This window comes from Poeciliopsis prolifica, unplaced genomic scaffold (genome assembly GCF_027474105.1).
Source record: "Poeciliopsis prolifica strain line A6 unplaced genomic scaffold, Auburn_PproV2 SCAFFOLD026, whole genome shotgun sequence".
NCBI classification, from domain to species: Eukaryota; Metazoa; Chordata; class Actinopteri; order Cyprinodontiformes; family Poeciliidae; genus Poeciliopsis; species Poeciliopsis prolifica.
In genome coordinates, this window is record NW_026562401.1 from 6,644,851 (window position 1) to 6,672,050 (window position 27,200).

The following is a 27,200-nucleotide window of genomic DNA, read 5'->3' on the forward strand; positions in this document are numbered from 1 at the left end:
TTTTAAATGAGATTGAAAGAGCTTTATTAGCAGCACTCTAACATAGCATCGACGAGCTGCACTCTGCATCACGATTAAATTAGCGTCCAATAATCTGTGTAAATTGTCTGACTAGGATAAATAATGAAACAGTTTTTGATGCAGAGAGTCTAAGACAAAAAAAATCATTATCAGAAACAGGAAGCTAAAGACTCTCATTAACAAAAAAATGTTTCAATAACATCTTTAATGTTTCAGAAAGCTAATACACATTGATAAATAGCATTTTTAGCGAAATGATGGATGAAGTTAATCTGAAATTATAGTGCCCTCTAACATTTTCTGAAAAGTATGCAGTAGCAGTTTATAAACAGAATCTCCTTGTATCCACCTTATTTCTCCAGATTTTCACAAAAACACCACAAAAAAACTCTAGCGGAATTAAGTCTGTGTGCATTTAGACTCGAATAACAACTCAACTGCATCACGACAGCATGTTTTTGAGGAGCGCTGCAGCAGAGTGTCTTTTAACCCCGAGCAAACCCCAGACCGGTGGTCTGAGGTCCAGTGGTACTGTGTGATCGTCACTCTGGCCCTCAGCAAGGAATGCAGCGAGGCATGGCTGCAATTCGCTGCAGGGACAGCACAAGTGACTCTTGTGCTGCCACTTTACTCAGGCATTGCTGTGCATGCATGTGTATGCTACCCTCCTGACTCCATATGTACGTGTGCATATGTGTGTGAGAGCTCTCACTGCAGCGTTATAGACTCGCAGCTGCATATAGGCCAGCCTTGGTGAGGAGAACGTCCTCTGTGTGTCTGTCTTTGAACTCTTTGGCACTGTCACAGGAACACGTCTGTTTTTTTTTTTCTCCTGTGTTCACGCAATATTCTCTTTCCACGCCCTTGACATACTGCGTGCTCAAAGGAGGCAGCATCCATCAAATTCCTCACATCCCATGATTTAAAAAGGTCCTGGTAGATGCAAAAGCTTTTGAAAGATGTTTGACTTACTTTAAAAAAAAACTAAATAATGCTTGTGCTTCAAATAGACAGTCGGTTTTCTTTCATCAAGGTGCACCTGCCTTCACTTTTGGACATAAAGTGCTGACTCTGCATTGACAGAACTGTACATGTGCTGATATGAGCAGTAATTGCTGCTTGCTGATATCTGCAGACATGAACAGTAACATGCAAATCTGTGACTCCAGCCCTCATTACTCTCTTCCTTACATTTTGAACAACCCACCAGCCACACCTCCATCTACACCTGCAGGCAACTAGAGATGTGCTCGAGATGCTCCTGATAGGACGACTGAAGAGACATTTAGGTGTGTTCATCACATGCAATATACAAATCCTCTATTTTGGATGTTACATAAGCACAGAACATATGAAACAATTACAACCACGACGACTTGGATTCTAACCTTGTGCGTCCATTTTTTTTATAAAAAAAAAAAATCAACCTAGAGACTCGCGATGCTGCTGGATGCGAGCTGCGGGATTCTGCAGTAAAGCAGGAGGGGCGGCTTAGCTTTCTGATTGGACCCCAAGCCGAGACGCTCGGAATTCTGATTGGTTGCCTTCGCCGGCGGTGGGCGGGTCCAATCGACCCCTTTCGCTTCGCCCATTCGTTCAAGGAGGCGCTTCTTCCCCCGGCGGAGTGGTGCAACCTGGAAGAACAGGGAGTACTGCGGCAGCCGGCAGAGCCGCGGAAGAGCATCGAGTCCTGGGGAGGTAGCAAGGTTTTTTTTCTTGCCGGGTCCTTTTCACCGCAAGTATCAGAGAGCAGAGGAAGGAGCGAGTTCCACGCGTGATGCTCCGCTTGAGACCGCGACATTCCATCTGAAAAAACCCGAAAAACAAAGAAAGACGTCTTACGGGAAAAAGAGGACAGTCTGACCTTTTTTTAAAAAAAAAAAAAAAGAAAGAAAGAAAAGGTGTGAGCCTCTCTTTATCCCAGCTGTTCAGCCTAGACTGCAGATATCCTCTCTCCTGTGTGTTGAAAGCTAAACCTCTGCGCTTACACTGTTCTGCTTTTCAAGGCGAGGCAGTCACACACTGACTGATTCAACGTGAGGGGCTGACACCTCTCAAGCGGTGCATCACCTGAGAGAAGAAGAAGAAGAATTGCGCCATCATGGGGGTAAGACACACCGTTTCCAACTTTCTCCACTGCGTTGTAACCCAGTCGAGGTGGCCTGAAAACCGAGGGGTGGTCACCTGCCTTTACTGCTGTATTTCTGAAATAACTGAGCCGTGATGTCATTTGGGGATCCTGTGCAGCCTCTGTGTCTGAGTGACATTGACTCTAATGCGGAACTGTGTTTTACCCAGCTCTCTCTACACACTGCGACAAAACTGATGCGGCCAGAAGCTCCTGTCAGATCAGAACCGCTCAGTTGGGTTTTCACCTCTGCGTCAGGCTTAAAGGTTCGGCCGAGTTGAAATCGGATGCACAATGCAGGGGAGAAGGAAGGTTGTCTTGTTAAGGTGTCTCGTTTGCCGTAACCTTGCGAGCCAGTATAGGCCCTAATCGGTTTATTCCTCCAGATTGCTCTTGCGTTGGGGGGGTAAGGGCGGGATGGCACGTGTTATCCGCGCCCATCCTGGTTTAATAATGTTAGATTCAGGTGTTATATTCACATACTTGTGCAGCTCTTCCTTTGTGATGACAGAGCACATTGAATCCACCTTTCTCTTCCTCCTCGTCGTCCTCCTCCTCCTCCTCCTAATCTCCTTCTCCTCTCCGGCTCTGCGCAGCTGCTTTGTGCCATTGGAAGGCATTTAGCGCTGAGGACGCGTCCTTTCCACTGGATGCTGTCAGCCGAAGACACCCTCAGTGACCCGTGCGTCATAATGCGGTTACCAGGAATAAATGTCTCACCAGCTTATTTCTCCTTTAATTTGTGACATAACATTGGAACTCAATAATCGCCAGCAATGGTCAAACACTCTGGCGAAGAATAATGAGACGACGCGATCTGGTCTCCACGTCTTCATGCGCGCATCTTCAAGCCCCCCATCTTGGTTTAACTTGTCATAGCCGTATAGTGAATCAATCAATAAGTGAATTTGCGAATCTTGGTGGAAAATCACCAACTATGAGCTGCATGTGAAATCATAGCCGGTTTTGCGCAATTTATTTATTTATTTATTTATTTATTTATTTATTTATTTATTTATTTATTTATTTTATTTTTTTGCTTCATCACCATCTGGTGATGCTGGTTGTAATTTTTAATCTGATGCAGTGGCACTCGGGGATGAACGATGCGGCGGCGTGACGCTGCAGACGGTTCTTCAAGTCGCCGGCAGAGGATTTATGGGTCCGTGTGCGCATCTTTTCCTTCTAAAATGTGCTGCTTTTGCGGCCACTGCGTCAAAAACAGACCAGAGAACAGAAAGTGCTTACGCACGTACTGATGTGGGGACGTTTGGTTGTGGCTGTGTGTGGTGTGAAGGGGAATAAGTTATCCTTTGGGGCACAGTGTGTTCCTCCAGGGGTTGGCATTATGGAAGCCAGTAATTAGAAGACCAAATCCCATCTGTGAAGGATGCTGAGGTGACCCTGAACGCTGGGGAGGAAGATGGGTAGATGTTCTAGAAATTTTTACCATAAAATGCTCAGATTTACATTTTTCCTTCACGCTTGTTTCCTCTTTCCTTCGAGAATGTCCTCTTGGCGCGCCGTGCAGCGGCTGTCCTTCCACAAGGCCGCAGGGGGCATCGCTTGTGACGCCGCTTTCTGCGTCAAAACAGGGGCGGGGCTTGTGCCGTGGAAATTCCCTGCAAAGAGCTGTGATAGGCTGGAACCAGGAGCCACGCACAAAAGGGACAGCACTGATGCTGTATAGAGAAAAAAAAGCTTTAACATGTGTCAAGAACACAAGGAAGACACATATATATAGATATTTCTAATTTTAGAAAGCATCCCTTCAGAAAGCCTCCTCGTCTTGCACGCTGTTCCTTTTCATCCTGTTGCAGCTTTTTGCTTTACAGAGTCTGAAATTGTTGACTGCATAGGATGAATGTAAAATGAGATGTGCATCAAGGGCTTCATGGCTCGATCGACTGCTGCTGTTCACCCTCAGACACGTGATTCAGATGGTGGTGGTTGGGGGGCGCTGATGAGAGAGGAGGAGGAAGGACAGCCAGGTGGTGGCTGCATTTTAAAGATAGAAACAAGGAGTTAAAGCAATGGCGACTGAGTATGGATGAGGAGAGGGGGAGGGCTGCTTGACTGTATATCCTGTTACGGGATAATGACCTGAAGCTCACATTACCGTGGCTTGTATTTCCCTCTGCTGCAGCATGTGGGATTGGTTATCAGGGGCAGAGGAGACAGATGGGTAGCAGAAGGCGTTGTGGGTCTGGGTGGTAAGGGGTGATGAGCAAAGATAGAAAAAATAGGATGTCGCCGTGTTTGTCAGGAGGTCATACTGCCTGAAAGCGGTGTGACATTAAGTCCTCTGTAAGATATGGTATAAAGGTTTCTAGGACAGTGCGTGCATTTATTTTTGCACCAGTAGGGTGTGTGCAGGAAAGAGGAGACATTATGCTTTTCTAAAGGTAATGAAGGAGCTGTGTGGCTGCTGCTGCTGCAGAGGCGCAGCCCTCAGTTTGGTGCAGAGAGCTGCACCTGCTGCATGATGCTTTGCAGTGGCTGGTTAGTCCCTCACGATGTAGAAACCAGCAAAAAGAAAGGTTCATATATGAAGTGGTTCCCCTTCATGTGTCCAGGAATATCATTAAGGTCAATAGGCTCCTTCGATTTAAACAACATGACAGCTGGTGCTCAATGTGAAGCAAAAAAGATGAGCACCGCTCAGGAACATAATGATTTCTCTCATGCAGTTAAAGAAGCTACATCTCCTTTTGGCTTAAAAAAATCAATAGTTCTGAAAGGTCACATCTATGATTTATAGCTCCAGCTACACTCTAGTTTGATGCAAAAACTAGTAGAAATGAACAATGAAAATGTGCCTTGATGCTCACATTCATTATGCTCTTTGCTCTCCTGCCCCCTTCAGATGGCCAGCTGGATTCAGGGATTTAACCTCAATGAACCCTTAAATGAGTCATAGGAAGAACAGATTTTCCTAAATAAAATCTGGTTTATCAAAATAATTCCTCTTTTTTCATCTTTCACATTACCAATTCAAGTTCTGTGACTGATGTAATTGCTAAGACCTTCCAAATTCTCTCTCTCCAATACTGTAAGCCAAGTCCGTATTAGGTCGTGTAACATTTCTCCTCCTGCAATTTGATTCCGTCATTGAACCGAGATTTACTTCCGATTAGCTGATCATTACCTCTTGACAATTCTTTTGTGCTGTGAGGGAAGAAATGATCCAAATTGTCAAGTGAACTATTGTCGTTCTCTTAGATACACTCAAAAAAAGACAATAGATGAAAAGCGTGTAGAAAACCTTCATTCAGTCAGAGTAGCTGAACTTTAGTCATAAGGCCTGATTAGCATTTGTGGACTTATATCTACTGCTTGTTTTTGTGTTTGTTAATTTTTTGTTGTTGCTTTAATTGAGATTAAAGTTAGTTTTTGACTAAACAACCTTTTACAGGTTAACCCAAATTGGTAGCCTCTTTTGCTCAATTCTAATTTATTCTTTGAAATGGAAGTGATTATTTCTCTTGTTAGTCGGGTATTTATATGAACTATTAGGATAAATAATGACAATGAAAAACCCGTATCAAAATATATTTCTAAATATGATTCTCTGATGAGAAATGTTAGACAGTAAGTAAATAATATATATTTAAAAATTACTGTATATGCTGTTTGTCTACCCTGGCACAAAATGTTGCTGCAAATCCCTGCATCTCTGGTGGCAGGCAGTTACTTTCTATTCTGGAAAATGTGCACAACATCATGACCAGATGTGCAAAAACACAAAATGGAGGAATGGAGGCGGCAGGTCTGTAACTTTAAACTTAACCCAACGTCCAATGTAATCATCCAAATGTCCACTTCTGTAACTTGCAGGCTGCTTTTTCCATAAAACACAGAAGTTAAACCATCTTTCCTCTAAAGGTCAAGTTGTCTCTTTAAGACATTACTTTAAAACAAGATTATATTAGACTCAGTGATTGATATAGACAAAAGTTTCCAAATTAACATGCTGATGGTCTCCCATAAAGAGAGTGCTTCAAGAGGGGTAGGTTGCCTCCCTACAGCAACATGACATTGACAACATTTCAAGGCGTTGTCTTGGAGATGCATGTGTCCCTATGCGAGTAAATCAAGGCACAATGGGCAGCACAGCACAGACACAGTTTTTTTTTTCATTCCCGTTTGAAGATCAGCACTGAATAGTGAAATCTTTCTTCGGATTGTTTGATGTTTTAATGTCTTGTCTGTTGGATTTTTCAACATATGCAGTGACTATCAGCTACTTTAATAAATTTAGTCAGTCTGACCAGTCTTATGAATGAACTGAGAAAGTACAACACATTTAGTCAATAGATGACAAAGGATAGGTCATAAACATTAAGACAGTGTGCTAGCTTTGTTAGTCAAAGCTCCTCTAACAAAGTAAATTAAATATATTTTATAGTCTAATTCTGGGTTTTGACTTCAATTTAGTTTAAAAGAGAAAGAAAAACAAAGGTAGAAAAATAATGAAATAATATGATAAAAGAAATGGCTGAAGATTTTTCATTTAGCTATTTATGCTTTTTTACACAATACTAGAAATACATTAAAAGATGCAAAGATTCAACGTTTTAAAAGAAAATAAAAAAATAAACATTTTATTGCTAAAAGTGCAACAAGATTAACAGTTCAATGGATGCTCTGAATGTGTTGTTCTTTCAGCACAAAGCCCTTTTTTGAGTCTATATACTCCAGTTAACGATTAATCAATTACTAAATTAATTGACAATTATTTCAAAAAGAGATTCATCACGATTAATCTGATTAATCATTTCAACCCTACTGTAGATGGAAATGACCCCAACGAGTTGGAGAACTTCATTCATAAATTGATATGCCTGCATACAAACATATATTTGTTCCTTCTTTTCTATACTAAACATGTCTGCAAGTTGTGCCCCAAAACCACAGCGCTTCCTTATGTAGGTCTTCCAGGATGTCTGCTGCTTCTCAAACAATCAGAAGCAGACATTTGGTGTAAATATCGAAACAATTTACACCAAAATGTTATATAATATCAAGCGTGGGCTTCCTTTATGGCATCCTGACTTGTGTTTAGTAGAGTGTCAGCAGTGACCCTCGTCATGGCAATGATGAGTTGCACAAAAGCACAATTTGGAAAGTTTGAAAAATACGTGGTTCATTTTTAAGGAAGGTAATTTGATGGCGAAACTAAGAGTTTCTTTGACCAAGTTATCAAATCGAATTGACAAACAAAGAGTCTCTGGAGACGAAAGGTCAAAATTAAGAGGTGTTTTCCTTTAAACATACATGCTTTAACCCTAAAATTAATTGGTGTTAGCTTTTGTGTGTGTGTATGGACATATGTGTAGCTCTTTTCTACCACACAGTCCTACAATTACTCTCTCTCAGAGCGAGTCAAGATGCTCCCTGCACAAGACAGAAAGCAAGATTTACAGTGCTAATCCAATCCAGTTGAAGTGCTGCACAGTTCTGCTTACTGGGCTTGATCAAGTCACACAGCTACACCGTCATTTTGTTGCGTGATCAGATGAAGATGGTGACAGGACACACAGATGGGCTGCAGGAAGCGAAGTAGGAAAGAGGGGATGAGATGGGTTGTGGCTTAAGAAGGGATTTTCAGTTTGAGTTGTGTTTGACTTTGTTACTTTGTTTTGTTTATTTTTTAATCTTTAGAGTGAACACAAGGGAGATGATTTAGAGCTAAAGAGAGTTAATCTCTCTTTGTCTGCAGGGTTTAAAGGTTGAGATTTTCTGTCTGTTTTAATGCATTGTGTTGCATTAAATATTTATTGGTCACAAATATTATTTTATCAAATCAGACTGGTGTAATTGACTCATTTTCATGAAGCTTGAGTGAAAGCACTTCCTCGGTTCTTTTCTAATTCCCCAGGTTTTTTTATTTAAAGAAATTTAAAGCCATTCCTCTAATTTCCAGATATCTCCCGCATTTGACATATTTTTCCTTTGTTAAAACACTTTACTCTCAAGTATTTTGTTACAAAGAAACCAAACTTGCCTATTTAACCAAGCATCTATATGGGAACCATTGATTTTACCCATTTTCAGACAAGCTCACTTCTTCCAGGTAAATGTGAAGATTGCTTTTTCCTGGGTGTGCAAAGCAGCAACAGTGGAGAGGCACACATTGGGCTAATCCAGTGCTGCATTCAGAATGCTTAATCCCAGTAGTCAGTCCCTTGTTCTCCAGCCTCAGCCCCCCTTCTTTGGCCCAGAGCCCTCCGTCCGGCTGCAAGAACCAGCAGATGGCCCAAGGACTTTGCAAGGTTGCACAAAAACATAATCAGTGATAAATCAATAGCAAATTTACACTCAGCTGTTGTAATATTGGATATTCAGTCCAGTAACAGCATGTATTAAATGCTGCTTTGCTGTTTTTCATTAGATTGTTCATGAGAAGGACAGGAGCAATCTAGTAACATGAGCTTGAAGGGTACACTGGTAACTTTGCCATTTATAATTAACATGGCTCAAACAAACAAACCACTACACATACTCATTCATGTGATTACTAAGATGGTATTCCTCAATAAAGCCTTTAATTTGAATAATGTGTGTATCATTACCACAAGACAAAAATTAAACAAAGAAAGAAAAATCTGCAGCTTCAATATGGCATAGAAATTAAAGGGGGCAATCATATTTAACAATCTTTGTTTATGACCAAGAACTTTAAGACTAACAAGGTTTTTATTTCATTACTTCATGAGCACACATTTAAGAAAAGGGCCCTCCTAAAGATGTAAATGTGCTCTTTTGAGTCATAGCGCTCCTGAGCTTTATGCATATTTCAGCTGAACAATGACGCAGCCTGGAGGTCGAGGTCCTTCACATTCCCCCTGGACAGAACAAAGTGGAGAGATGACCTAGATTGGATCAAATGTCCACCTCTAGTGACCTTTTAAGATGCAAAGAAAGAAGTATCCAGTTATGTGCCTTTGGTTTTAGGTTCACTCATTGTGTTGTAAAGTCACCATGAAAAAAAAGGAAGATATTCTTTTATCTGAGGTCCATTGACTGACGTCATGATATTGGTTTCATATAACAAAGCAGAGAAGCAGAATTGGTAGAGTGGGAAGTACAGTTCATTTTCACACTGCCATGTAAGAGCATTTATAATCATATGTAGATTGAACTTTTTTCATTTTGTAATGTAACAACCAACAACTTTATCTAATAGACAAACAGAAAGTGGATCCTAACTCTGAAGTTCGAAGGATAGAAATGCATAAATCCTTTACAAATGAAAACATGAATAGCTTGGTCTTCCTCCTTTACTCGGATATCAGCACTACAGTTGTTTTCTGAGAGCTTCGGTGGTTTGAGAACATTAATAAATAATCAGTAGCATCATTATGAAGACCAACATGTTGAAGGAAGTGCTCTGGCCTGATAAGAGTCCAAACATAATTTGTTTTTGACATGCATACAGAAATATGGCCCTTAATTTGGCATCCCTATGTTGTTACCTAGTGGTGGCAGCATCATGATGCAGGAGTACTTTAGACTGGCAGCATAATCCTGGGGGAACACCTGTTAGAGACTGCAACCACAGCAGAGGTTCACCATTCATCAAGTAATAGAAGGGTTTGGATCTAACCATCATCATGTGTTTGAATGGCCTAGACCAAGTCTGGATCTAAGCCCAACTGAGAGTCATTTGTGGCAAAGATGTTCTTCATCTGGCTGAACCTAAGCTATTTTGCGAAGATCAGATATGCAATAATCAGTTCGCTGATGTGCAGACCTGTTACAAATAAAACACAAAGGACTGGTTGGGGCGAGAATAAAATGTAATACATTTGTACTGCACACTTTTTACATATTTGAATTTGGAAAGACTTGAAATGTATAAAGGTACCATCTTTCTGTCAATTCTTTCACTTAGCAGTTACTCACAACTTTGTGTTGGTCTATCAAATAAAATTCCAACAAAAGCCTGTAAGGCAGTTAGCAGTGACAGCTTGACAAACGTAAATAACTCAAAAGGTGCTGAATGTATGTCAACGCTGCTGATTGCACATTAAGAAATGTCGAAAGAGAAGCTTAATGTCACTTCCCCTTTTGACGTCAACACACTGAAACAGAATGCCTCCACAGGGCTATTCTTACATCTGTGGGAACTTGCAAACCTAATTTTGTTTGATGCAAAGTCTGAATCGTGCAGTAAAAAAGGAACATTGAGAAAACAACCTACTTTTTCAGTTAAACCCATAATCAGTTGGCATGTTCCAACCTGAGGTCTTTAGTATGCTTGACATGATTGTGCCACACCTCGCCAGAGACTAGCCAATGTGCAACCAGAGACCAAAGACTTCGCTAGATTTCAGTGACATGTTTATGTGCTCTACTTACGGTTTAAAGAAAGAAGATTCTAAACACCGTCTCATTGTTTTTACGGGCCATGATAATGCGCCTGTTTCATCCCTTCCACATCTTCCTCTTCCTCCTACTGTCGCAGTGCGTGTGGAAGCTGCTCAAACGCACTGTAGCCAATTCAGTGACTCACCTCTGCTAACACAGGCGCATACAGTCATAAGCGCATTAAAAAATGCAGAGCAGTTCGTGGAATCCATCAGTGGCCTTAAACAAACAGCAGCAAATCCAGTGTCCAGTTATAGATGCATCAGATATTCCTCATCCAGGATAACATCGGGGGATCCTCAGAGTACCAGGCCAATGCTGAGCTCTGTCACCATCCCAGCAGCCATGCCGCTCACCATGGCTCTCATCAGTGGCTTTGCACAATCATTTAGGAATCAACTGAAAATAAATATTGAAGCAGCTGCTTAATCAAGTTATTGATATTTTAAGTACATTTTAATGAGCTAAAATGTGTCTGGATGTTAGCAATCATTTTGTAATCTGCGAAGGAGCAGCAAGATTTTGCTGTTTAGCAATAATGTAATCGATAAGCGTGTCCATCGTTCTGTTTTTGCGCTGTGCTCGTGGGGGAGTGGGTGTATGTAATTTCAGCCACAAGTCTCTGTTTCCTTCCTCAGGACAGAGGGGGCTCATTGAATTACTCAGAGATGTTGAAGACAGCTGGATAGCTCCACACAAACACACAGACAGGAGCAGTGAGAATAGATAAACACAAAATATGGATAACAAGAGGCATATCCTTTTTTACCGTGCTTGCAAAAGCGTTCTGTGCTCTCTGACCTTTTCCCCATTTTGTTACGTTACAACTACAAACTTTAATGTGTTTTACAGAGACCACAAACACAGAATAGTGCATAAAATGGGAGAAAAAATAATTACATTATGTTACATTATGTAGCCTACATTATGTTTTATCTGATATATATGTATATATAAGTTCCTCCCTGAGGCCCTGGTATTTATCCAGTTTCTCGTGCTCCTTTTTCCTGATGTTGCAGTCACTTGGTATTGCTACAAGTGACGACTATGCCACTTGGTATTGCTACCAAGCAATGTAGCAATACCAAGTGACTGCAACATCAGGAAAAAGGAAACTGGAGAAATATCAGGGCCTCAGGGAGGAACAACCTCATGGTTATTTGATCAAATATTGATTCTTGAGTTAAAACATTAGTCTTGTTGTTTCTAAGTGAATATCAACTTGTTTTCTTTGCATTATTTCAGGTCTGAAAGCACTGCACCTTTTTTATTATTTTGACCATTTCTCATTTTCTGCAAATAAATACTAAATTGTTGCTTGAAATTTTGGAAACATGTTGTCAGTAGTTCATTGAATAAAAGAACAATTTTCATTTTACTCAAACATTTACCTATAAATAGTAAAATCAGAGCACTGATCATTTTAAGAGGCCTCTTAATTTTTCTCCAGAGTTGTATATTTACATAGCTTATTGTTCGTATTGCTAAATGTCTTCTTTGATATTTCCTCTTTGCCAATCACACAGTCAATGTGCAAATATCTTACTCAGTAAACTGAAGAGGATAAGCTGGCCACGTTTCCTTTCTCTATGACTCAGGCTCATGAATACACCATCACTCTTATTTGTAAATAACACCTTCAGGCATGGATAACCTGCAATGAAAATATGGTTTATTAGCAGTCCATGATGTTGAGATCTGTTTGAGTGCCATCAGTGTGGGTCAAAACACTCAATATTTAATTAGACTCCTGAAAGACGGGTGGCAACACCCACACCTCCTGGTGCTCTTCCCCTCACCCTCTCTTCACCTGCTTTCCTCTCACCTCCCACTGATGTCTCCTCTTCCATGTGCCTGTCTGTCATCCACTTCCGTCACATCCATCTCTCTCTCACTTTCAAATTGCTTCTGTTGTTCGGGTCGGTTTGTGTAAGCTCGTGTGGCTTTTAGATATCTGTGTCTCCATCAGCTTTATCACATACAGGAGCAGGTAGGCTGCTGAAAGGACTGTTTGTAGTGTTCAGTTGTTGTTTATGGAAAAACGAGGTAGAACAATAAAAAGGCAGAAACACACCTGCTAGTCCCATCACTGGAGCTGAAGCATCAAATTATTCTTGAACACAAAGCTGCATGACTTATTGTGCAACAGTTCTCAACAAATAATATCCCACATCAATTATAACACACATGTACCTGTGTCAGCACATCTCCGCCCACCTCCATTTTGCTCACACACACCCATGACCTGACTCAGTGGGGTTTGGCAACAGTACTTTTCCACTACACCAGTGTCTCTGTGTGCAGCCTCTTCATCACCAGGCATGCCTCGACATGCTGCAGTGAGAGATTTGCTTACCTGCTCTCTTATTACTCTCTGTATTTGCATATGAGTGTGTGTGAGTGTGTGTAGCTTTTGCAGTCAGGTCAAACGGTCTCCTTCCCGCTGACATGCTGCTCCCCGCTTGGCAAGTTCATACAAAGGGTTTTCTTGTTTGTTCCCAGCTCAGAAGTAGTCGTTGAGCAACGCAACGGCGCCGTTTAATTAAGCGAGAATTGTCGTACATATCTGGCATCATTAAAAGTCTGTGCACAATAAATAAATTGCATAACACAGGCTTCATTTCAGAGGGGTTGCACAATGGCAGAACAATTACAATTCAAATGGGAGATGCAGAAGAAAAATTTGTCTTTGTTCCAGTGCAGGTGTGTTTGGTTTGGTGCGGTTTGTTTGGGCAAGTCAGTCAACACAAAGGACAAATTTCAGATCATAATTCATACTACACTCCGTCCTCCTATACCTATAAGACCAGCACATTTTAAAAATAAACATACATTGAAGATTTACCTTAAAGATTAAATCTGCTTTTTATTCTGAAGGTAATGGAAGTTAGCTGCTGTTTGATGAGGTTACTCCCAATATCCACCGTTAGAGGGCGCCAAGTTAAATTAATTTAGAGCACTAGCCACCAATTCATTATTACTAATAGATTGAGAATTATGCATGAAAATTAGCCAAGTCAATGTAGACTTTTTCTAATTATATATTATTATTGTTGGTATTATTACTATAATTATTATCAAAAAAATTTGTTTTTGTATAATTCAGAAGATTTTCTGTTCTCATTATCCAAAAATGTATATGAGATCAGAATATTAAGGGGCTGTCCACTGACCCCCATTGTCTCCTTAGGTACGGTCTCTAGTTACCTCTGACCTTTGTCAAGTTGAGCTGCTTGAAATACTGAACGCGCAGAGGTTTGGGAGCCTTACTAATACTTAGACCGCTCAAACAATTTTAGTCTTCCTCTTTTACAAACTGTTGAGGCTTTCCAGCAGAAAAAACTGGTTTCACAGTGTTGACATCACAGGAGGAAGTGGTTTTTAAGTAGAAAAATATCACTGATATTTTTTCCGCAAAGTGTTCAACAGGAAACAAGCAGTAGTTTTTTACATACAGAGGTTCACAAGAAAATGTTTAGCATTAGGATTTGAAATCAGTGAATATTTGTAAAGTGGATGAAAAACAGGATGTTTTCCACAATTTTACACAACTTAAATCAAATACTCTAAAACAAAATCCTGTGCAGTGATTTGCCTTCTGAAGATGCTAAATTTACAAATAGAGTTAACTAGTATTTAGTTTAGTTTCAGGTGTTTCTTAGAAAATACTGGTGAAAAAAACATCATCAAATGGGTTGAACAATGTGTAACATGTCATGTAGAAAATGCTCATCACCCTAAACAAATCATTCCAATTCCAAACATGATCATGGCAGGATCATGCAAGGATACTTTCCTAAAACAGGAATTGGGAAGCCTGTCAGACTTTAGAAAAGAAAATGCAGGATGAAAACCCCTGTGAGGGTGAAGTGTGTATGAATCTAAACCCAAGGCTACAATAGAATCTCTTAAATTAATGTATCACCCCATTAAAGTCCAGGTCTAAATGCTAAATGCTCTCAGTCCATCCCTTATTATGCAAAGAAGAATTGGCCACAGTTTCAGACTCACGATGATCAAAGCGAGTGGAGACATGCCTCAAAAGACCTGCAGCCTCTATTGCAGTGAAATTAGGTTCAATAAAATACAAGCTCATCAGGATAGCTAGGCACAAAAGCACATTAAAATACATAAATCTAAAGATTGAAAGATTTGAGAGGTATGGATGTTTTGCAAAATGCTGTTCCATGTATGAAAATGTAATTATTTGCGTTACGCCAAATACTTTGAATTTTTCACTATACTTGCTGTGCACTTTAATGTTTTCTGGTATTTTCTGTTTGTTCTTTTTGTTATTGTTTTATTGCTTATTTGAATTAAAATTAGGTGTAGAATAGTTTTTTTTGTATCTCAGCTGCTTGTTGGTAAGGTCGTCACTGTCAACAAGAATCAGGTCTAAAATGATACACCTGGATAACAGGTCAAAATAAGTTGTAAAATAAAGTAATGCGTCTGATTTTTGTCCTGTGGGTTTATATTTACTAATCTTGACGACAAAGTGCCTCTAAGAGTTTTGCTCTAAAGCATATTCGAGCACAAGAAGAAGTGCTTTGATCGGTCTGCAGCCTTGGTTTGTGCTCTGCCTTCCTCTGATGTCCTTATGGCTTTCTGCTATATAATTGAATAAAAAGGAGCAGGTTAAACCATTTTCACTCTATTAGGTGGTGTTGTGTCCATCTGGGTGTTATGTTTGTCAGAGCATTTGATCAGCGGATGCCAGATGGGTCTGGCAGAGACAACAGAATAAGGCTTTGATGTGACTTCACAGTGCGTTTTTTAATGTTCAGACTTACGCCTTTGGTTTTTACATTGAATAGCATTTGTTTATATTAATATTTTTAATCTTTTGTTTTCCTCACTAACTGAAATTACTTAACCTCTCAGGGCCACCTCACTGGGCTACAACATAGTTCATGGAGGATTTAAACTTATAGAAAAAGATCAATCATCCTTAATTTCTGGTGCAGTTTGTGAGTGATAGATACTCCTAGAAAATAGAAAAAACCCTCAATGTGTTGCATTCTTTCGTTTATTTGAAAGCAGCCAAACTCAAACACAAAGGCTTTCTCCTCACTGTAGTCGGAGGACATGTATAAAACATGTGTGTGTGTCTGTAGTATGGACGTTCAGACAGTTACCGCGTTGCCACCACACAGGACAAAGATGACCGATCCCCCAAGAAGAAGAAGGGGGCCAAGGACATGGATGACCTGAAGAAGGAAGTGCCCATTGTGAGTAAAACTTCTCTTTGTATGTTTTACAGATAAATATATTGTAAATTATTTCACTTTGTAACCTGTCAATTGGGTTATTTTAAATTTTTTTTTTTTAAATACTCCATGTCTTTGGTGAAGGTATTTTGTTTTGCAAAAAGAGTTCGTAGTAAATAAGCCTAAAGGATGATGCTTTGCCCATTAGAGGGTTTTGACTTTTTATCAGGATGCTGTGAGTTTGACTCCACATTTCAGCTCAAGAAACAGACAACAGGGCTGCCATACCTGGCTGCCTTGAGACTCTAATCTCTCAGGTGAACTGCATGCATGGAGTACCATTATAAATATGTTTACGCAGTATGTGCTTTACAAATACAGAAACGCTTTACAATGTCCAGAATATATTTATTATTGTTCTGGAAATTTTTTGCTTAAAATTGCATGGATAAATGATTACAAAGCGCACAGTTTCTGACATCACAATGTATTAATTGTTTTTTTTTGCTTGTTTCTTTGTGTCTTTGTTTTGTTTTGTGTTGTTTTTTTTGCAGACGGAGCATAAGATGTCCATAGAGGAAGTATGCAGAAAATTCCAGACTGATATTGTCCAGGTGAGTCATGTTTTCATGGTTCACCACAAGGTGGCAGCAGACACCTTGTGGTGAACCACAAGATATTACATGAATCTGGATTTATGTGATCCAGATTCAGAGGACGTTCGTCAAGAAATGCCAGAAATACGGGCACACAGACAGAAAATTTAAGGTTTCCATTCACTGTAATGTAACTATTTCATGATAAGTTTCTAATTTTAGGATTAAATTACTATAAGATAACTTTAAAAATTACTCTCACTACTAACTACTCTACTTGACAGAAAATTAATGTAAATTGGTTTGTTTCCAGGCACAGACAAACATTTGAATTATGCATGTCTAGCAATGGGGCTAAGATCCATTTAATTTCAGAAACTGGATATTAGAGGCTTCTCTCCAGCCTGATAAAAGACTCGCATACGAACATATAGGTTGCACATATGTGTATAAATCTGTGACCTTGGTTAGATTAGAGAAGTCAAAAATAAATGCAGACCTAATTTTTACCATAAAATCAGTAAGATTATGTGTTTTATAATCAGTTCACCCTGATGTTGACATGTATCCTTCCTAACTTCTTTGTCCAGGGACTGACTAATGCCAAGGCAGCAGAGTTTCTGCTCCGAGATGGTCCCAACGCTCTCACCCCTCCGCCCACCACCCCGGAGTGGGTCAAGTTCTGTCGCCAGCTGTTTGGTGGGTTCTCCATCCTGCTGTGGATCGGCGCCATTCTCTGCTTTTTAGCCTACGCCATCCAGGCAGCCACAGAGGACGACCCTGCAGGCGACAATGTGAGCGAACACATCCACATATGGAGCAGCTACACCTCATTAACATATCCGTCACATTCAGGAATCTGAAGAAGCAAATAAAAATAACGCCTTGACTAATTGATTTTAGTGTCATGCACTGCAGCTTTGCTCTTCACACCTGTGCAGATGTTAACCTGTTTCTCTGACTCTTCTCTGCCACAGTTGTACCTAGGTATTGTGCTCACAGCTGTAGTCGTCATCACTGGTTGCTTCTCATACTTCCAAGAGGCCAAGAGCTCCAAAATCATGGAGTCTTTTAAGAACATGGTGCCACAGGTAAGCATGCAGGAAATATAGGAAACGTTTTAATTTTTTTTGTCAAATTTGAAAGATACAAGCAATTATTGTGAGAGGTGCAAAAATGTTTGTATTGATGGAGTTTCTGCTGAATATGAGAATATTATGTTATATTGGCCTGGATCATTATTTTGAATAGCAAACTATGGATGACAAAATCAAAGATTTCTGAAAAATTAAATGGATTTTTACATTTATTAATATTTAAATAACCCCCTTTTATTTCTTTTCATCAAATCACAAATTAATCTTTTTTGTCAAACCTAGTGATTGTTTTCATCAATTCAAACATTTTCAAAATAAAATAGGACAACTTTTCAGCTTTTTGGTCTTGTGTCAGTGATTAAACTGGACCTGTGGTTATTGAAATAGCCTTAAATTTAGTTCTCATCGTCTCACTCCATCTTCCTTGTTCCTCCGGATGAAAAATATTCCCACTGCACAATGGTGGCAACATTGTGTTTCAATGTTGCTTTCTAGAAATTCATGTGAAATACAGTATGTATCTGGAAATTTGTGCAAAATATGCTTTAAAACCTTTAACCCATTGCATGAATTGATTTATAAAACAAAAGCAAAATTAACACCTGGAAATCCTTGTGGAGCTACAGTTAATGTCTCCGTAAAGGTTTAATGTCTCCGTAAAGGTTTAATTGGAGCCCTTCAGCTCTCAAACCAACTTTAGCTCCTCACAATCAATTTATTAAAATATTAATGTATTCTTCACCCTGCAGCAAGCGCTGGTGATCCGTGAGGGTGAGAAGGTGCAGATCAACGCTGAAGAAGTTGTGGCTGGAGATCTGATTGAAGTGAAAGGAGGAGACAGGATCCCTGCTGACATCAGGGTGATTTCTGCTCATGGCTGCAAGGTACAGACAAAGACTCAAACCGGTGCAACAGTCAAAATTATATATGTTTCAGTGTATTTTATGGTCTGATTCATTTTTTTAAAATCTATTTCTGTGCTGTTCGACAGGTGGATAACTCCTCCTTGACAGGAGAATCAGAACCACAAAGCAGGTCACCTGACTGCACCCATGACAACCCTCTGGAGACCCGCAACATTGCTTTCTTCTCCACCAACTGTGTGGAAGGTACATATGATGTTATTCTGCACATCTATAGCAACTTCCACAATTGCAGCTGTAACCTCATGCCAAAAACATTACAAAATATGGTCCTTAATTTGAGAACATTATTTCCTCTAAAGAATAGAAATCCTTCTCAATCAGGGAAAATAATTATTTCGCTATCAAATAAATGCAGTGTCACAATTCTGTTTTACTTTTCAAGCTGATCGGACATAAACGTACAGGTATACACAGGATCATTTCTTGTATGGACATTTCAAAATGGGAAAGACAGAAGAATGTCAAGCAAATGTGTGTTGATCTTTGCAGTTGGTGGAATTGATTATAAGAAAATAGCTGTTCACCTAAATTTGCCCATTTTAAGAGTCAATTAAATTATTCAATATATATGGGCTGTCTCTGGCCCTCTTCATAAGTTAGTGCAGCAAGTGATCAGTATTCAAGAGTTCAAAAGCACAATTTAAGTAGAGATCCCTGATATGACTTTTGTCATTTACAGTATGTATTATGTTGTTCCATGTTGCTCAGTCCAACAAGTTGTCTTGTTTTTTTTTTTTCTAACCAGGCACAGCACGTGGTCTTGTCATCTACACTGGAGATCGCACAGTCATGGGTCGCATTGCTACTCTGGCCTCCGGTTTGGACACCGGCAAAACCCCCATCGCCAAGGAGATCGAACACTTCATCCATATCATCACGGGTGTGGCCGTCTTCCTGGGCGTGACCTTTTTCATCCTGGCCATCATCCTGGGTTACACTTGGCTGGAGGCTGTCATCTTCCTTATTGGCATCATTGTGGCTAATGTGCCTGAGGGACTGCTGGCCACTGTGACTGTAAGGGACCAGAGATTCTGAATTCACGTATTTTAGGTAAATACAGTGAAAGTTAACATTATGTCTGTGTGCCTGCAGGTGTGTCTGACTCTGACTGCCAAGCGTATGGCGAAGAAGAACTGCCTGGTTAAGAACTTGGAAGCTGTGGAAACCTTGGGCTCCACCTCCACCATCTGTTCTGACAAGACAGGCACCCTGACCCAGAACAGGATGACTGTAGCCCACATGTGGTTCGACAACCAGATCCATGAGGCTGACACCACAGAGGATCAGTCAGGTTAGAGAGGAAAGGGCATGTGGCACAGACGGTGCAGGCTTTTAAAACATGTTGCACAGCTTAAACCCGTCCTTCCCGTCCTTCCCTCAGGTGCTTCTTTCGACAAGAGCTCGGCAACATGGCAGGCTCTGTCCCGTATTGCTGCTCTGTGTAACCGTGCGCAGTTCAAAGCCGGCCAAGACCCCGTGCCCATCCTGAAGCGAGACGTGGCCGGAGACGCCTCGGAGTCGGCTCTGCTGAAATGTATCGAGCTGTCCTGCGGCTCCGTCAGGCTGATGAGGGACAAGAACAAGAAAGTGGCCGAGATTCCCTTCAACTCCACCAACAAATACCAGGTGGATATTTTACTCAATATAGATGCCTGTGGGCAACTTTTATCATTCTCCAAAAAAGAAGAGAATGGTGTTCCAACTTAGAAAAAATGTAATTCATTTACTTCATGTAATTTAATTGAGTTTGTCAAACTGATTCTATTTACATTTGTATAATATAAAACAAAACTTAAATATTTACTTGGTTAAACTCAGTTTTATTACTTAAGTTAACAAAATCACCTATTTTTTTTATTTTTATTTAGTCTAACTGAATCATCAATGTATTTCTAAAGTATTCATACCCTTTGATCTCCAGTTTATTTTACTTTATGTAGATTTTAGATCCACATGAAGTATTGTGGATTTTTTGGGGCTTTGACTAGGCCAATTTTACACAAGATTATGCTTTGACCTAAGCCTGAAATTTAGCTCTTGTTGTATGTTTATAGGTTTTGTCCTGCTGAACTTCCTCCATAGTCTCATGTTTCCACTCAGATTTAGCTCAATATTTAGCTCCATCCATCTTTCCATGAAGTCAGATCAGCTTCCCTGTTCTGCCTGATGAGAAACACATCCAATGCATAATGGTGGAATATAATGATATATTTACTACTTTGTTTTGTGAAGTTTGTGTTTGCAATGCAACAAATTATGGAAAAGTTCAAGCAATATGAATACTTTTGAAAGGGACTGGATACCTTATGCAGCAGGGTTTATCTCAACCTTAATTTTTATTATTCAGCTTTCAATACATGAGACTGAGGATCCCAATGACAACCGTTACCTGCTGGTGATGAAGGGCGCCCCTGAAAGGATCCTAGACCGTTGTTCAACCATTGTGATTCAGGGAAAAGAGCAGCCTATGGATGAGGAGATGAAGGAGGCTTTCCAGAGTGCATACATGGAGCTGGGAGGACTGGGAGAGCGTGTACTGGGTGAGGAGCCATAATGGTGAATGCAGTGATAATGTTCAGCAGGAAAAAAATGTGGATTTTATTGACATGTTGTTGAAGTCAACAGTAGTACTCAAAGAGTGGTTTACACTTTTCTAAAATCAGTCCATTGTCAAATCAAGAAATTGTACATTTATGATCGTTTTCTAGAATGTTACAGAATAAGAGAAGAAAAATGAATTACCACTAATAACATTTCGCTTTCCCCCGCAGGTTTCTGTCACTTGCTCCTGCCAGAAGACCAATACCCGAAAGGTTTTGCCTTCGACACAGATGATGTTAACTTCCAGACGGAGAACCTTTGCTTCGTTGGCCTCATGTCCATGATCGATCCTCCTCGTGCTGCTGTGCCAGATGCAGTGGGAAAATGCAGGTCCGCTGGTATCAAGGTGAGTTATACCAAATCATTGCATTGTATACATTTTAAGGATGGATAAAATATTAAACTGGTTCCTGTTGTAGGTCATTATGGTCACTGGTGACCACCCAATCACAGCCAAAGCCATTGCCAAGGGAGTGGGCATCATCTCAGAGGGAAACGAGACAGTGGAGGACATCGCAGCTCGTCTCAATATACCTGTTGCTCAGGTCAACCCAAGGTAAACATTTGCTGTCTGATACGCACAGAAGGCAAGGGCAGAACTTTTAGTGAAAGCACAACTTGAATGATGCATTTTTGATTTATTTATTTATTCAACAGACTCATAATCCAAATAGACATAAAAAACAAAGACACATAATACACAACAATGACAAATGAAAAACACTTGCATATCAGTGTTTCCACAAAGCTTAAGTTTTCACTATTTATATTCAGGGATGCCAAAGCTTGTGTGATTCATGGCTCGGACCTGAAGGACTTGTCTCAGGACCAGATGGACGACATCCTGAGGAATCACACAGAGATCGTGTTCGCTCGGACCTCCCCACAGCAGAAACTCATCATTGTGGAGGGATGCCAGAGACAGGTTGAGACATTTAGAGATTGTTCTAATGAGTAGGCTTATCGGAAACATCGTACTGCATGGAATTACAGTAGTCTGTGTCAGACATGTTATATTAGTTCACCAGCAGGTGGTGCTAGATATCCAGTAAATGGGCATCTCTAGGCAAAAGGATACAGTTAAATAAAATAGCTATTTTCAGTTACATTTCAACTGAAATTAAGTAGATAATTTAAACAGTTTATGTCAGAAAACAAATTCAGCCTGTCAAACATAATCTTATTTATACCTTAAAAAGTAAGATAATATTTATTATAAATGATACTTCCACAATTAAGGCTTTTCAGAATGTTTGAGTTTGACGGTTTTAAAATAAATCCAGTTCCTTTGGTAGATCATCTCAGCATCTCATGCCTTTTCTCCGTCTATCTCAGGGTGCCATTGTCGCTGTGACGGGTGATGGTGTGAATGACTCTCCTGCTCTGAAAAAGGCCGACATCGGTGTTGCCATGGGAATCTCAGGCTCCGATGTGTCCAAACAGGCTGCAGACATGATCTTATTGGATGACAACTTTGCCTCCATTGTCACTGGAGTGGAAGAAGGTGGGAAGGCCCAGTGGACAGGACTGAGACGAGATCGATAAAGTGTTGATAATGGAAACCTTAAATAATGGAAGAATGTGGAAAATTTGATTAGAAAAACATAATCTGATGGGAAGTCTTTATGAATAAAATATATATAAATTGATGAAGAATAACATAATTTGGATATTATGTCAACCAAGTGTGGTTTAGCTTTTAACCAATATGATTCTGGGCCAATTCGTCAGAGTAATTGGGCTCAGTAGACTAGGTTTACTTTAATCTATATTCTAAATTGTTTACAAAACAGTGTTCAGCTTAAAGTATCTTTGTTTATTTTTGCATTAAATATTCATACTAAGCATAGAGTACTTTGTAAGTTTTTCCTTTCCATATGACCAAGCCTTTTGGTCAATGTCTGAATCTTGAATAAAGCTTAGCATCTTAGCATGTCTATGCCCAGATTTCCATTGTAAATGTTGTCTAATGTGATTTTTCCACTTATTTACCATCAGGCCGGTTGATCTTTGATAACCTAAAGAAGTCCATCGCCTACACCTTGACCAGCAACATCCCAGAGATTACCCCCTTCCTGTTCTTCATCATCGCCAACATCCCTCTGCCTCTGGGAACCATCACTATCCTCTGCATCGATTTGGGAACTGACATGGTGAGAACAATTAAAGCCAGACAGTGTGACTTTATATAAATACACTTAGAAACAGCTGTGCAGTATTGAAAGTTTCTCTTCCTTTGATAGGTTCCAGCTATTTCCTTGGCTTATGAAGCAGCTGAGAGTGACATCATGAAGCGTCAGCCCAGGAACCCCTTCAGGGACAAGCTTGTAAATGAGAGGCTCATCAGCATCGCTTATGGACAAATCGGTGTGCAAAAAAGACTAAACTAAATGTTCTTGCAATTATTCACAAGAATTGTATGTAAATACAAGCTATTGTCTGAAGAAGTATCAAAACGACTTTAAAATATCAAAATTATACTTGAAAGTTAAAAATCAAGACCGCTAATCTTCTAGGGTGATTTACTATAAACTATTTACATATAAACTTGTGAAATGTTTTTCTATGAACCTATCAGAAAAACATCTTTAGGGAATGTTATTCTGTTTTATTGGTTAGAATAAATGCCAGTTAAATGACTTATAATAGTCCCTTTATTTTACAAAAAGGTCACATTCATTCCTATTGAATGTGATATTCCCACTGTGAATAGTGAAAAGGTACATTTTACTTTGAAATTAAAAATTTTAGGTGTTAATTCCCCCTCACATGAAACACTGTGAATAAATCCTGAACTTCAGCTGTAAATTATTGACATTTTTTTGAAACAGCTTGGATTTTACTCATTTATCAAATCAGTAAATATTCAGTTTGAATCCTTGAAACATGAAATTAAAGACAGCTTGGTTGACTTAAAAAACAACAAATCATCTTTGTGAGACCAAAACATGAACAATAAGGTGTCAACAAGAATGAAAAAATAAACTACAAATTATATTTTGTGTATTTTATCGTCTTTTAAAATTCCAATCGGCTAATGTAACATGTATTTAGGGGGATGATACAGACAGTATCAAGGGATTGGAGCACAAATAGAAAACTCAAACTTGTTGATATCAATAAATCTACTGAAGCTGTAAATTCTGTTTCTTTTAGATGGATTACCTGAAAGTATTTACTTTAATAATACCTTATTTTAGTCTTATTTGTTGAACATAAACCATGTCTGCATTATGTCAACCTGTCTGCCTCCACAGGAATGATCCAGGCCTTGGGAGGCTTCTTCAGCTACTTTGTCATCCTGGCTGAAAATGGTTTCCTGCCCAGTCGACTTCTTGGCATCCGACTGGACTGGGATGACCGCAGTTGCAACGACCTGGAAGACAGCTATGGACAGCAGTGGGTACGTGACTTTTTCTTTTCTTTTGTAGTTTCAGTATCTTTCTTCATGTTTTGCCAACTGGGCTTACTCTCGATCTGTCATCTCTTTCCTCACACAGACATACGAACAGAGGAAGATTGTCGAGTTTACATGTCACACAGCCTTCTTTGTCAGCATCGTGGTGGTGCAGTGGGCCGATCTCATCATCTGCAAGACCAGACGTAACTCTGTGTTCCAGCAGGGCATGAAGTCAGTGCTGGAGCTACACATATGCATGTCTAAAAGTATTCATGAATTGTTCTTACTGATGCTTGCTGCATTTCTGCGCTCAGGAACAAGATTTTGATCTTTGGCCTGTTTGAAGAAACTGCGCTGGCTGCCTTCCTATCCTACTGCCCTGGCATGGATGTGGCTCTCAGGATGTATCCTCTAAAGTATGTCTCAGAGATTAAAGTTTCGCTCTGTTATAAGACATGATATATTTCTTGCTTACTTTACTCATTTCTTGTTTGCAGGCCTTCCTGGTGGTTCTGTGCATTCCCATATAGTTTTCTCATCTTTGTTTATGATGAAGTACGAAAACTTATCCTCCGCCGGAACCCTGGCGGTAAGTCTCTGTTTTTTTCTCTTATTAAGGGTTTTGGTTGTATGGAAAATATGAGGTTTACGTTTTTGCACTTTTGCGTTCTCCATGTGATTGAAGTTAGGCAGAAATTGTTTTTTGGCAAGTTTTTCAAAAGCACAGTTGTTCTTCTCTCCACCCAGAAGGTCTCCTTTAGGTTCAGGAGTGTTTCTTAGTGGAGAGAAAAAGGCAGGTCACGTTCTGCAGAACTGCTGTCAAAATAAGCTGCTGTTTGTTCTTGATGAAGGGTAAAACCATTTTGCCAGGAGCTTTTCTTTCTTTTCTTTTTGTTGTTTCCTGAAATTAGCGTAAAATATTTCACTCCAGATTAGGTCATAAGTCCTTGCTTCTCACATTTTTTAAATTATTTATTTGTGTGAACTTCTCTGTGTTTTTCTTATTTGTGCTGCAGGTTGGGTGGAGAAGGAGACATATTATTGATCAGTGGAGCGCCTTTGCTCAAGCCCCTTTACATCTTCTACTCATCCGTTCTCCCCTTCACTTCATCCTCGGCAAGACTCATCTCCAGATGCCCTCTGCCCCCCTTTTAAAGACAAAACCCGCTTTCAAGCAATTTCCATCACAACTGCCCCAAAGATTAAAAACAGCAAAAGCACCTTTACAACTTTCTACATTTGCCCTGCGCCCCTTCTCCTTATCTCCTATGATACTCTTTGCATGTGTTCTCTCACTGCTGTGTACTTAAACCAATATATCTACCAAACGGCAGCTGCATATTGTGTATGTAGATTTGAATGAGCTGATGATACAGAGGGAGTGTCTATGCTCTGCAAAAAAGGACCATTCAGCTTCCTCTCCTCCCTTTCCCATCCCCTCTGTATTTTAGTAGGCCCATCTCCTTTCTCTCCCCGCCAGCAGCCCTTTGCTTGTCCTCCAATCACACAGATTAAAAGATCACACCGAGTGATCCCAATGCCGGCCACCACTTCGACTGCCACCTCTCGCCTCTGTCTCCTGTTTGTGGAGGAACCGCAGAGTGGTCACCTCCCCTACGACCTCACTACATCCATTTTTATTTTTCGTTTCTTCTGTTTTCCACAATCAGTGTTGTTGTTTTTTTAATATGTGGGGGCAGGAGGGATTTTGATGTTTTATTTGTCTTTTTTTATTTCCGATATGGGAGAGAAGGTGTGTGAGAGCAACTTTTCCTCATTTAGGCTTAACAAAGCACATCTCATGGCGTCCTGACCTCCCTCTTGTTCCCTTCTGTCTCTCACAGCCCTCCTCTCCCTTTCCCTCCTGTCCCATTTGTCTCTGTTTGTGTGCACAGTGTGAACCATTGTCGTTGTTAATAACTATTACAGTACATCCCCTTCACCCCAAGTTGGTAAATCAACTCAATCTTTCTGTGTGCTCTAGGAAATCTATATAATTCTATTCCTGAATTTAAATGAGACAATAAAAAAAAAAATATGTTGAAAAGCAATGCAAGAGAGACATTCATGAAGAGCATAAACACACTATTGGTCAGGATCTGTGTCTCTCTTTTTGTATTTTCTTTGTTTTTTTCTTTTTTTTTTTTTTTTTTTTTTTTTTTTTGCTGGTTTCTCAAGAGGCTAATCTTCGGTGTAACAGCAAAGCAGGGTGTCAGGTTGTGTTTATCAAACCAAAAGGCTTCAGGTTTCCCATCAAGGCATGTGTGCAGGTATGATGTGGTGAAAGTTTTCTGCGATGTAGTTCGAGTGGCGACAGTATGAGTCCATGCGCCTGGAGCCCTTCTTACAGGACCCAGGTCCTGATCCCGATCAGTCCGGCTCGGATCTGTGCACACTTGCGTGTTGGAGACCAGTCGAAGGGGGCCAGCAGTCTCAGCTGGGTCCATCCCAGACCACAGAAAGGGATGAGATTGATGAAGAAAAAATACAGTCATACAAAACTTGTAGAAATATTGTGTGTCAAATAAATGAAACCAACACCAATAAAACATCTAGAACATTTAATACAACCTAAACTTGTGTGTTTGGCTTTGATTTTGTGTCACTGACTTCCTGCATCTTTCATGTTGAAATTCCTCCATTTTCCAGACTGAAATTTTTAGAAACACAAAAGTAAAATATAAAATTATGCTGAACTTAAAATCACTGTAAACTCATGGCGAACCAGGTTACACATCGCTTCAGGTATGGAAGCTGTAAAACAAAAAAGATTAGTAGGAAGCAGTTGGATGGATTTAAGCAGTAGGGTTGATAAAATCCTGACATTTACGTTTTTTACTCTATTTTA

At 40.0% G+C, this 27,200-nt stretch overlaps 1 protein-coding gene across 2 annotated transcripts; it reads left to right on the top strand.

The window, feature by feature from the left end:
* Window positions 1-1,642: 1,642 nt before the first annotated feature.
* atp1a3b (ATPase Na+/K+ transporting subunit alpha 3b) lies at window positions 1,643-26,928 on the top strand. Of its 2 annotated transcripts, none has more exons than XM_055048136.1 (23): window positions 1,643-1,922; window positions 2,028-2,128; window positions 15,640-15,753; window positions 16,287-16,346; window positions 16,919-17,122; window positions 17,306-17,419; window positions 18,175-18,309; window positions 18,417-18,534; window positions 19,097-19,365; window positions 19,444-19,642; window positions 19,733-19,977; window positions 20,699-20,891; window positions 21,123-21,298; window positions 21,372-21,508; window positions 21,727-21,877; window positions 22,288-22,456; window positions 22,951-23,105; window positions 23,196-23,319; window positions 24,210-24,355; window positions 24,453-24,583; window positions 24,667-24,768; window positions 24,850-24,941; window positions 25,369-26,928. In XM_055048136.1, exons 2-23 carry the CDS (start codon window positions 2,123-2,125, stop codon window positions 25,395-25,397), a joined length of 3,069 nt encoding a protein of 1,022 aa, XP_054904111.1. In that variant the 5' UTR covers window positions 1,643-1,922; window positions 2,028-2,122; the 3' UTR covers window positions 25,398-26,928. The 2 variants fall into 2 exon arrangements, with proteins under 2 accessions (XP_054904111.1, XP_054904112.1); XM_055048137.1 differs by having other exon boundaries at window positions 15,679-15,753.
* Window positions 26,929-27,200: the final 272 nt, after the last annotated feature.

Excerpts from the sequence above, each read along its gene's own strand:
- atp1a3b (XM_055048136.1), top strand. Across the intron at positions 21,509-21,726 it reads GTTGCTCAGGTCAACCCAAG|GGATGCCAAAGCTTGTGTGA; the intron begins GTAAACATTTGC and ends ATTTATATTCAG. Across the intron at positions 23,106-23,195 it reads TCGATTTGGGAACTGACATG|GTTCCAGCTATTTCCTTGGC; the intron begins GTGAGAACAATT and ends TTCCTTTGATAG.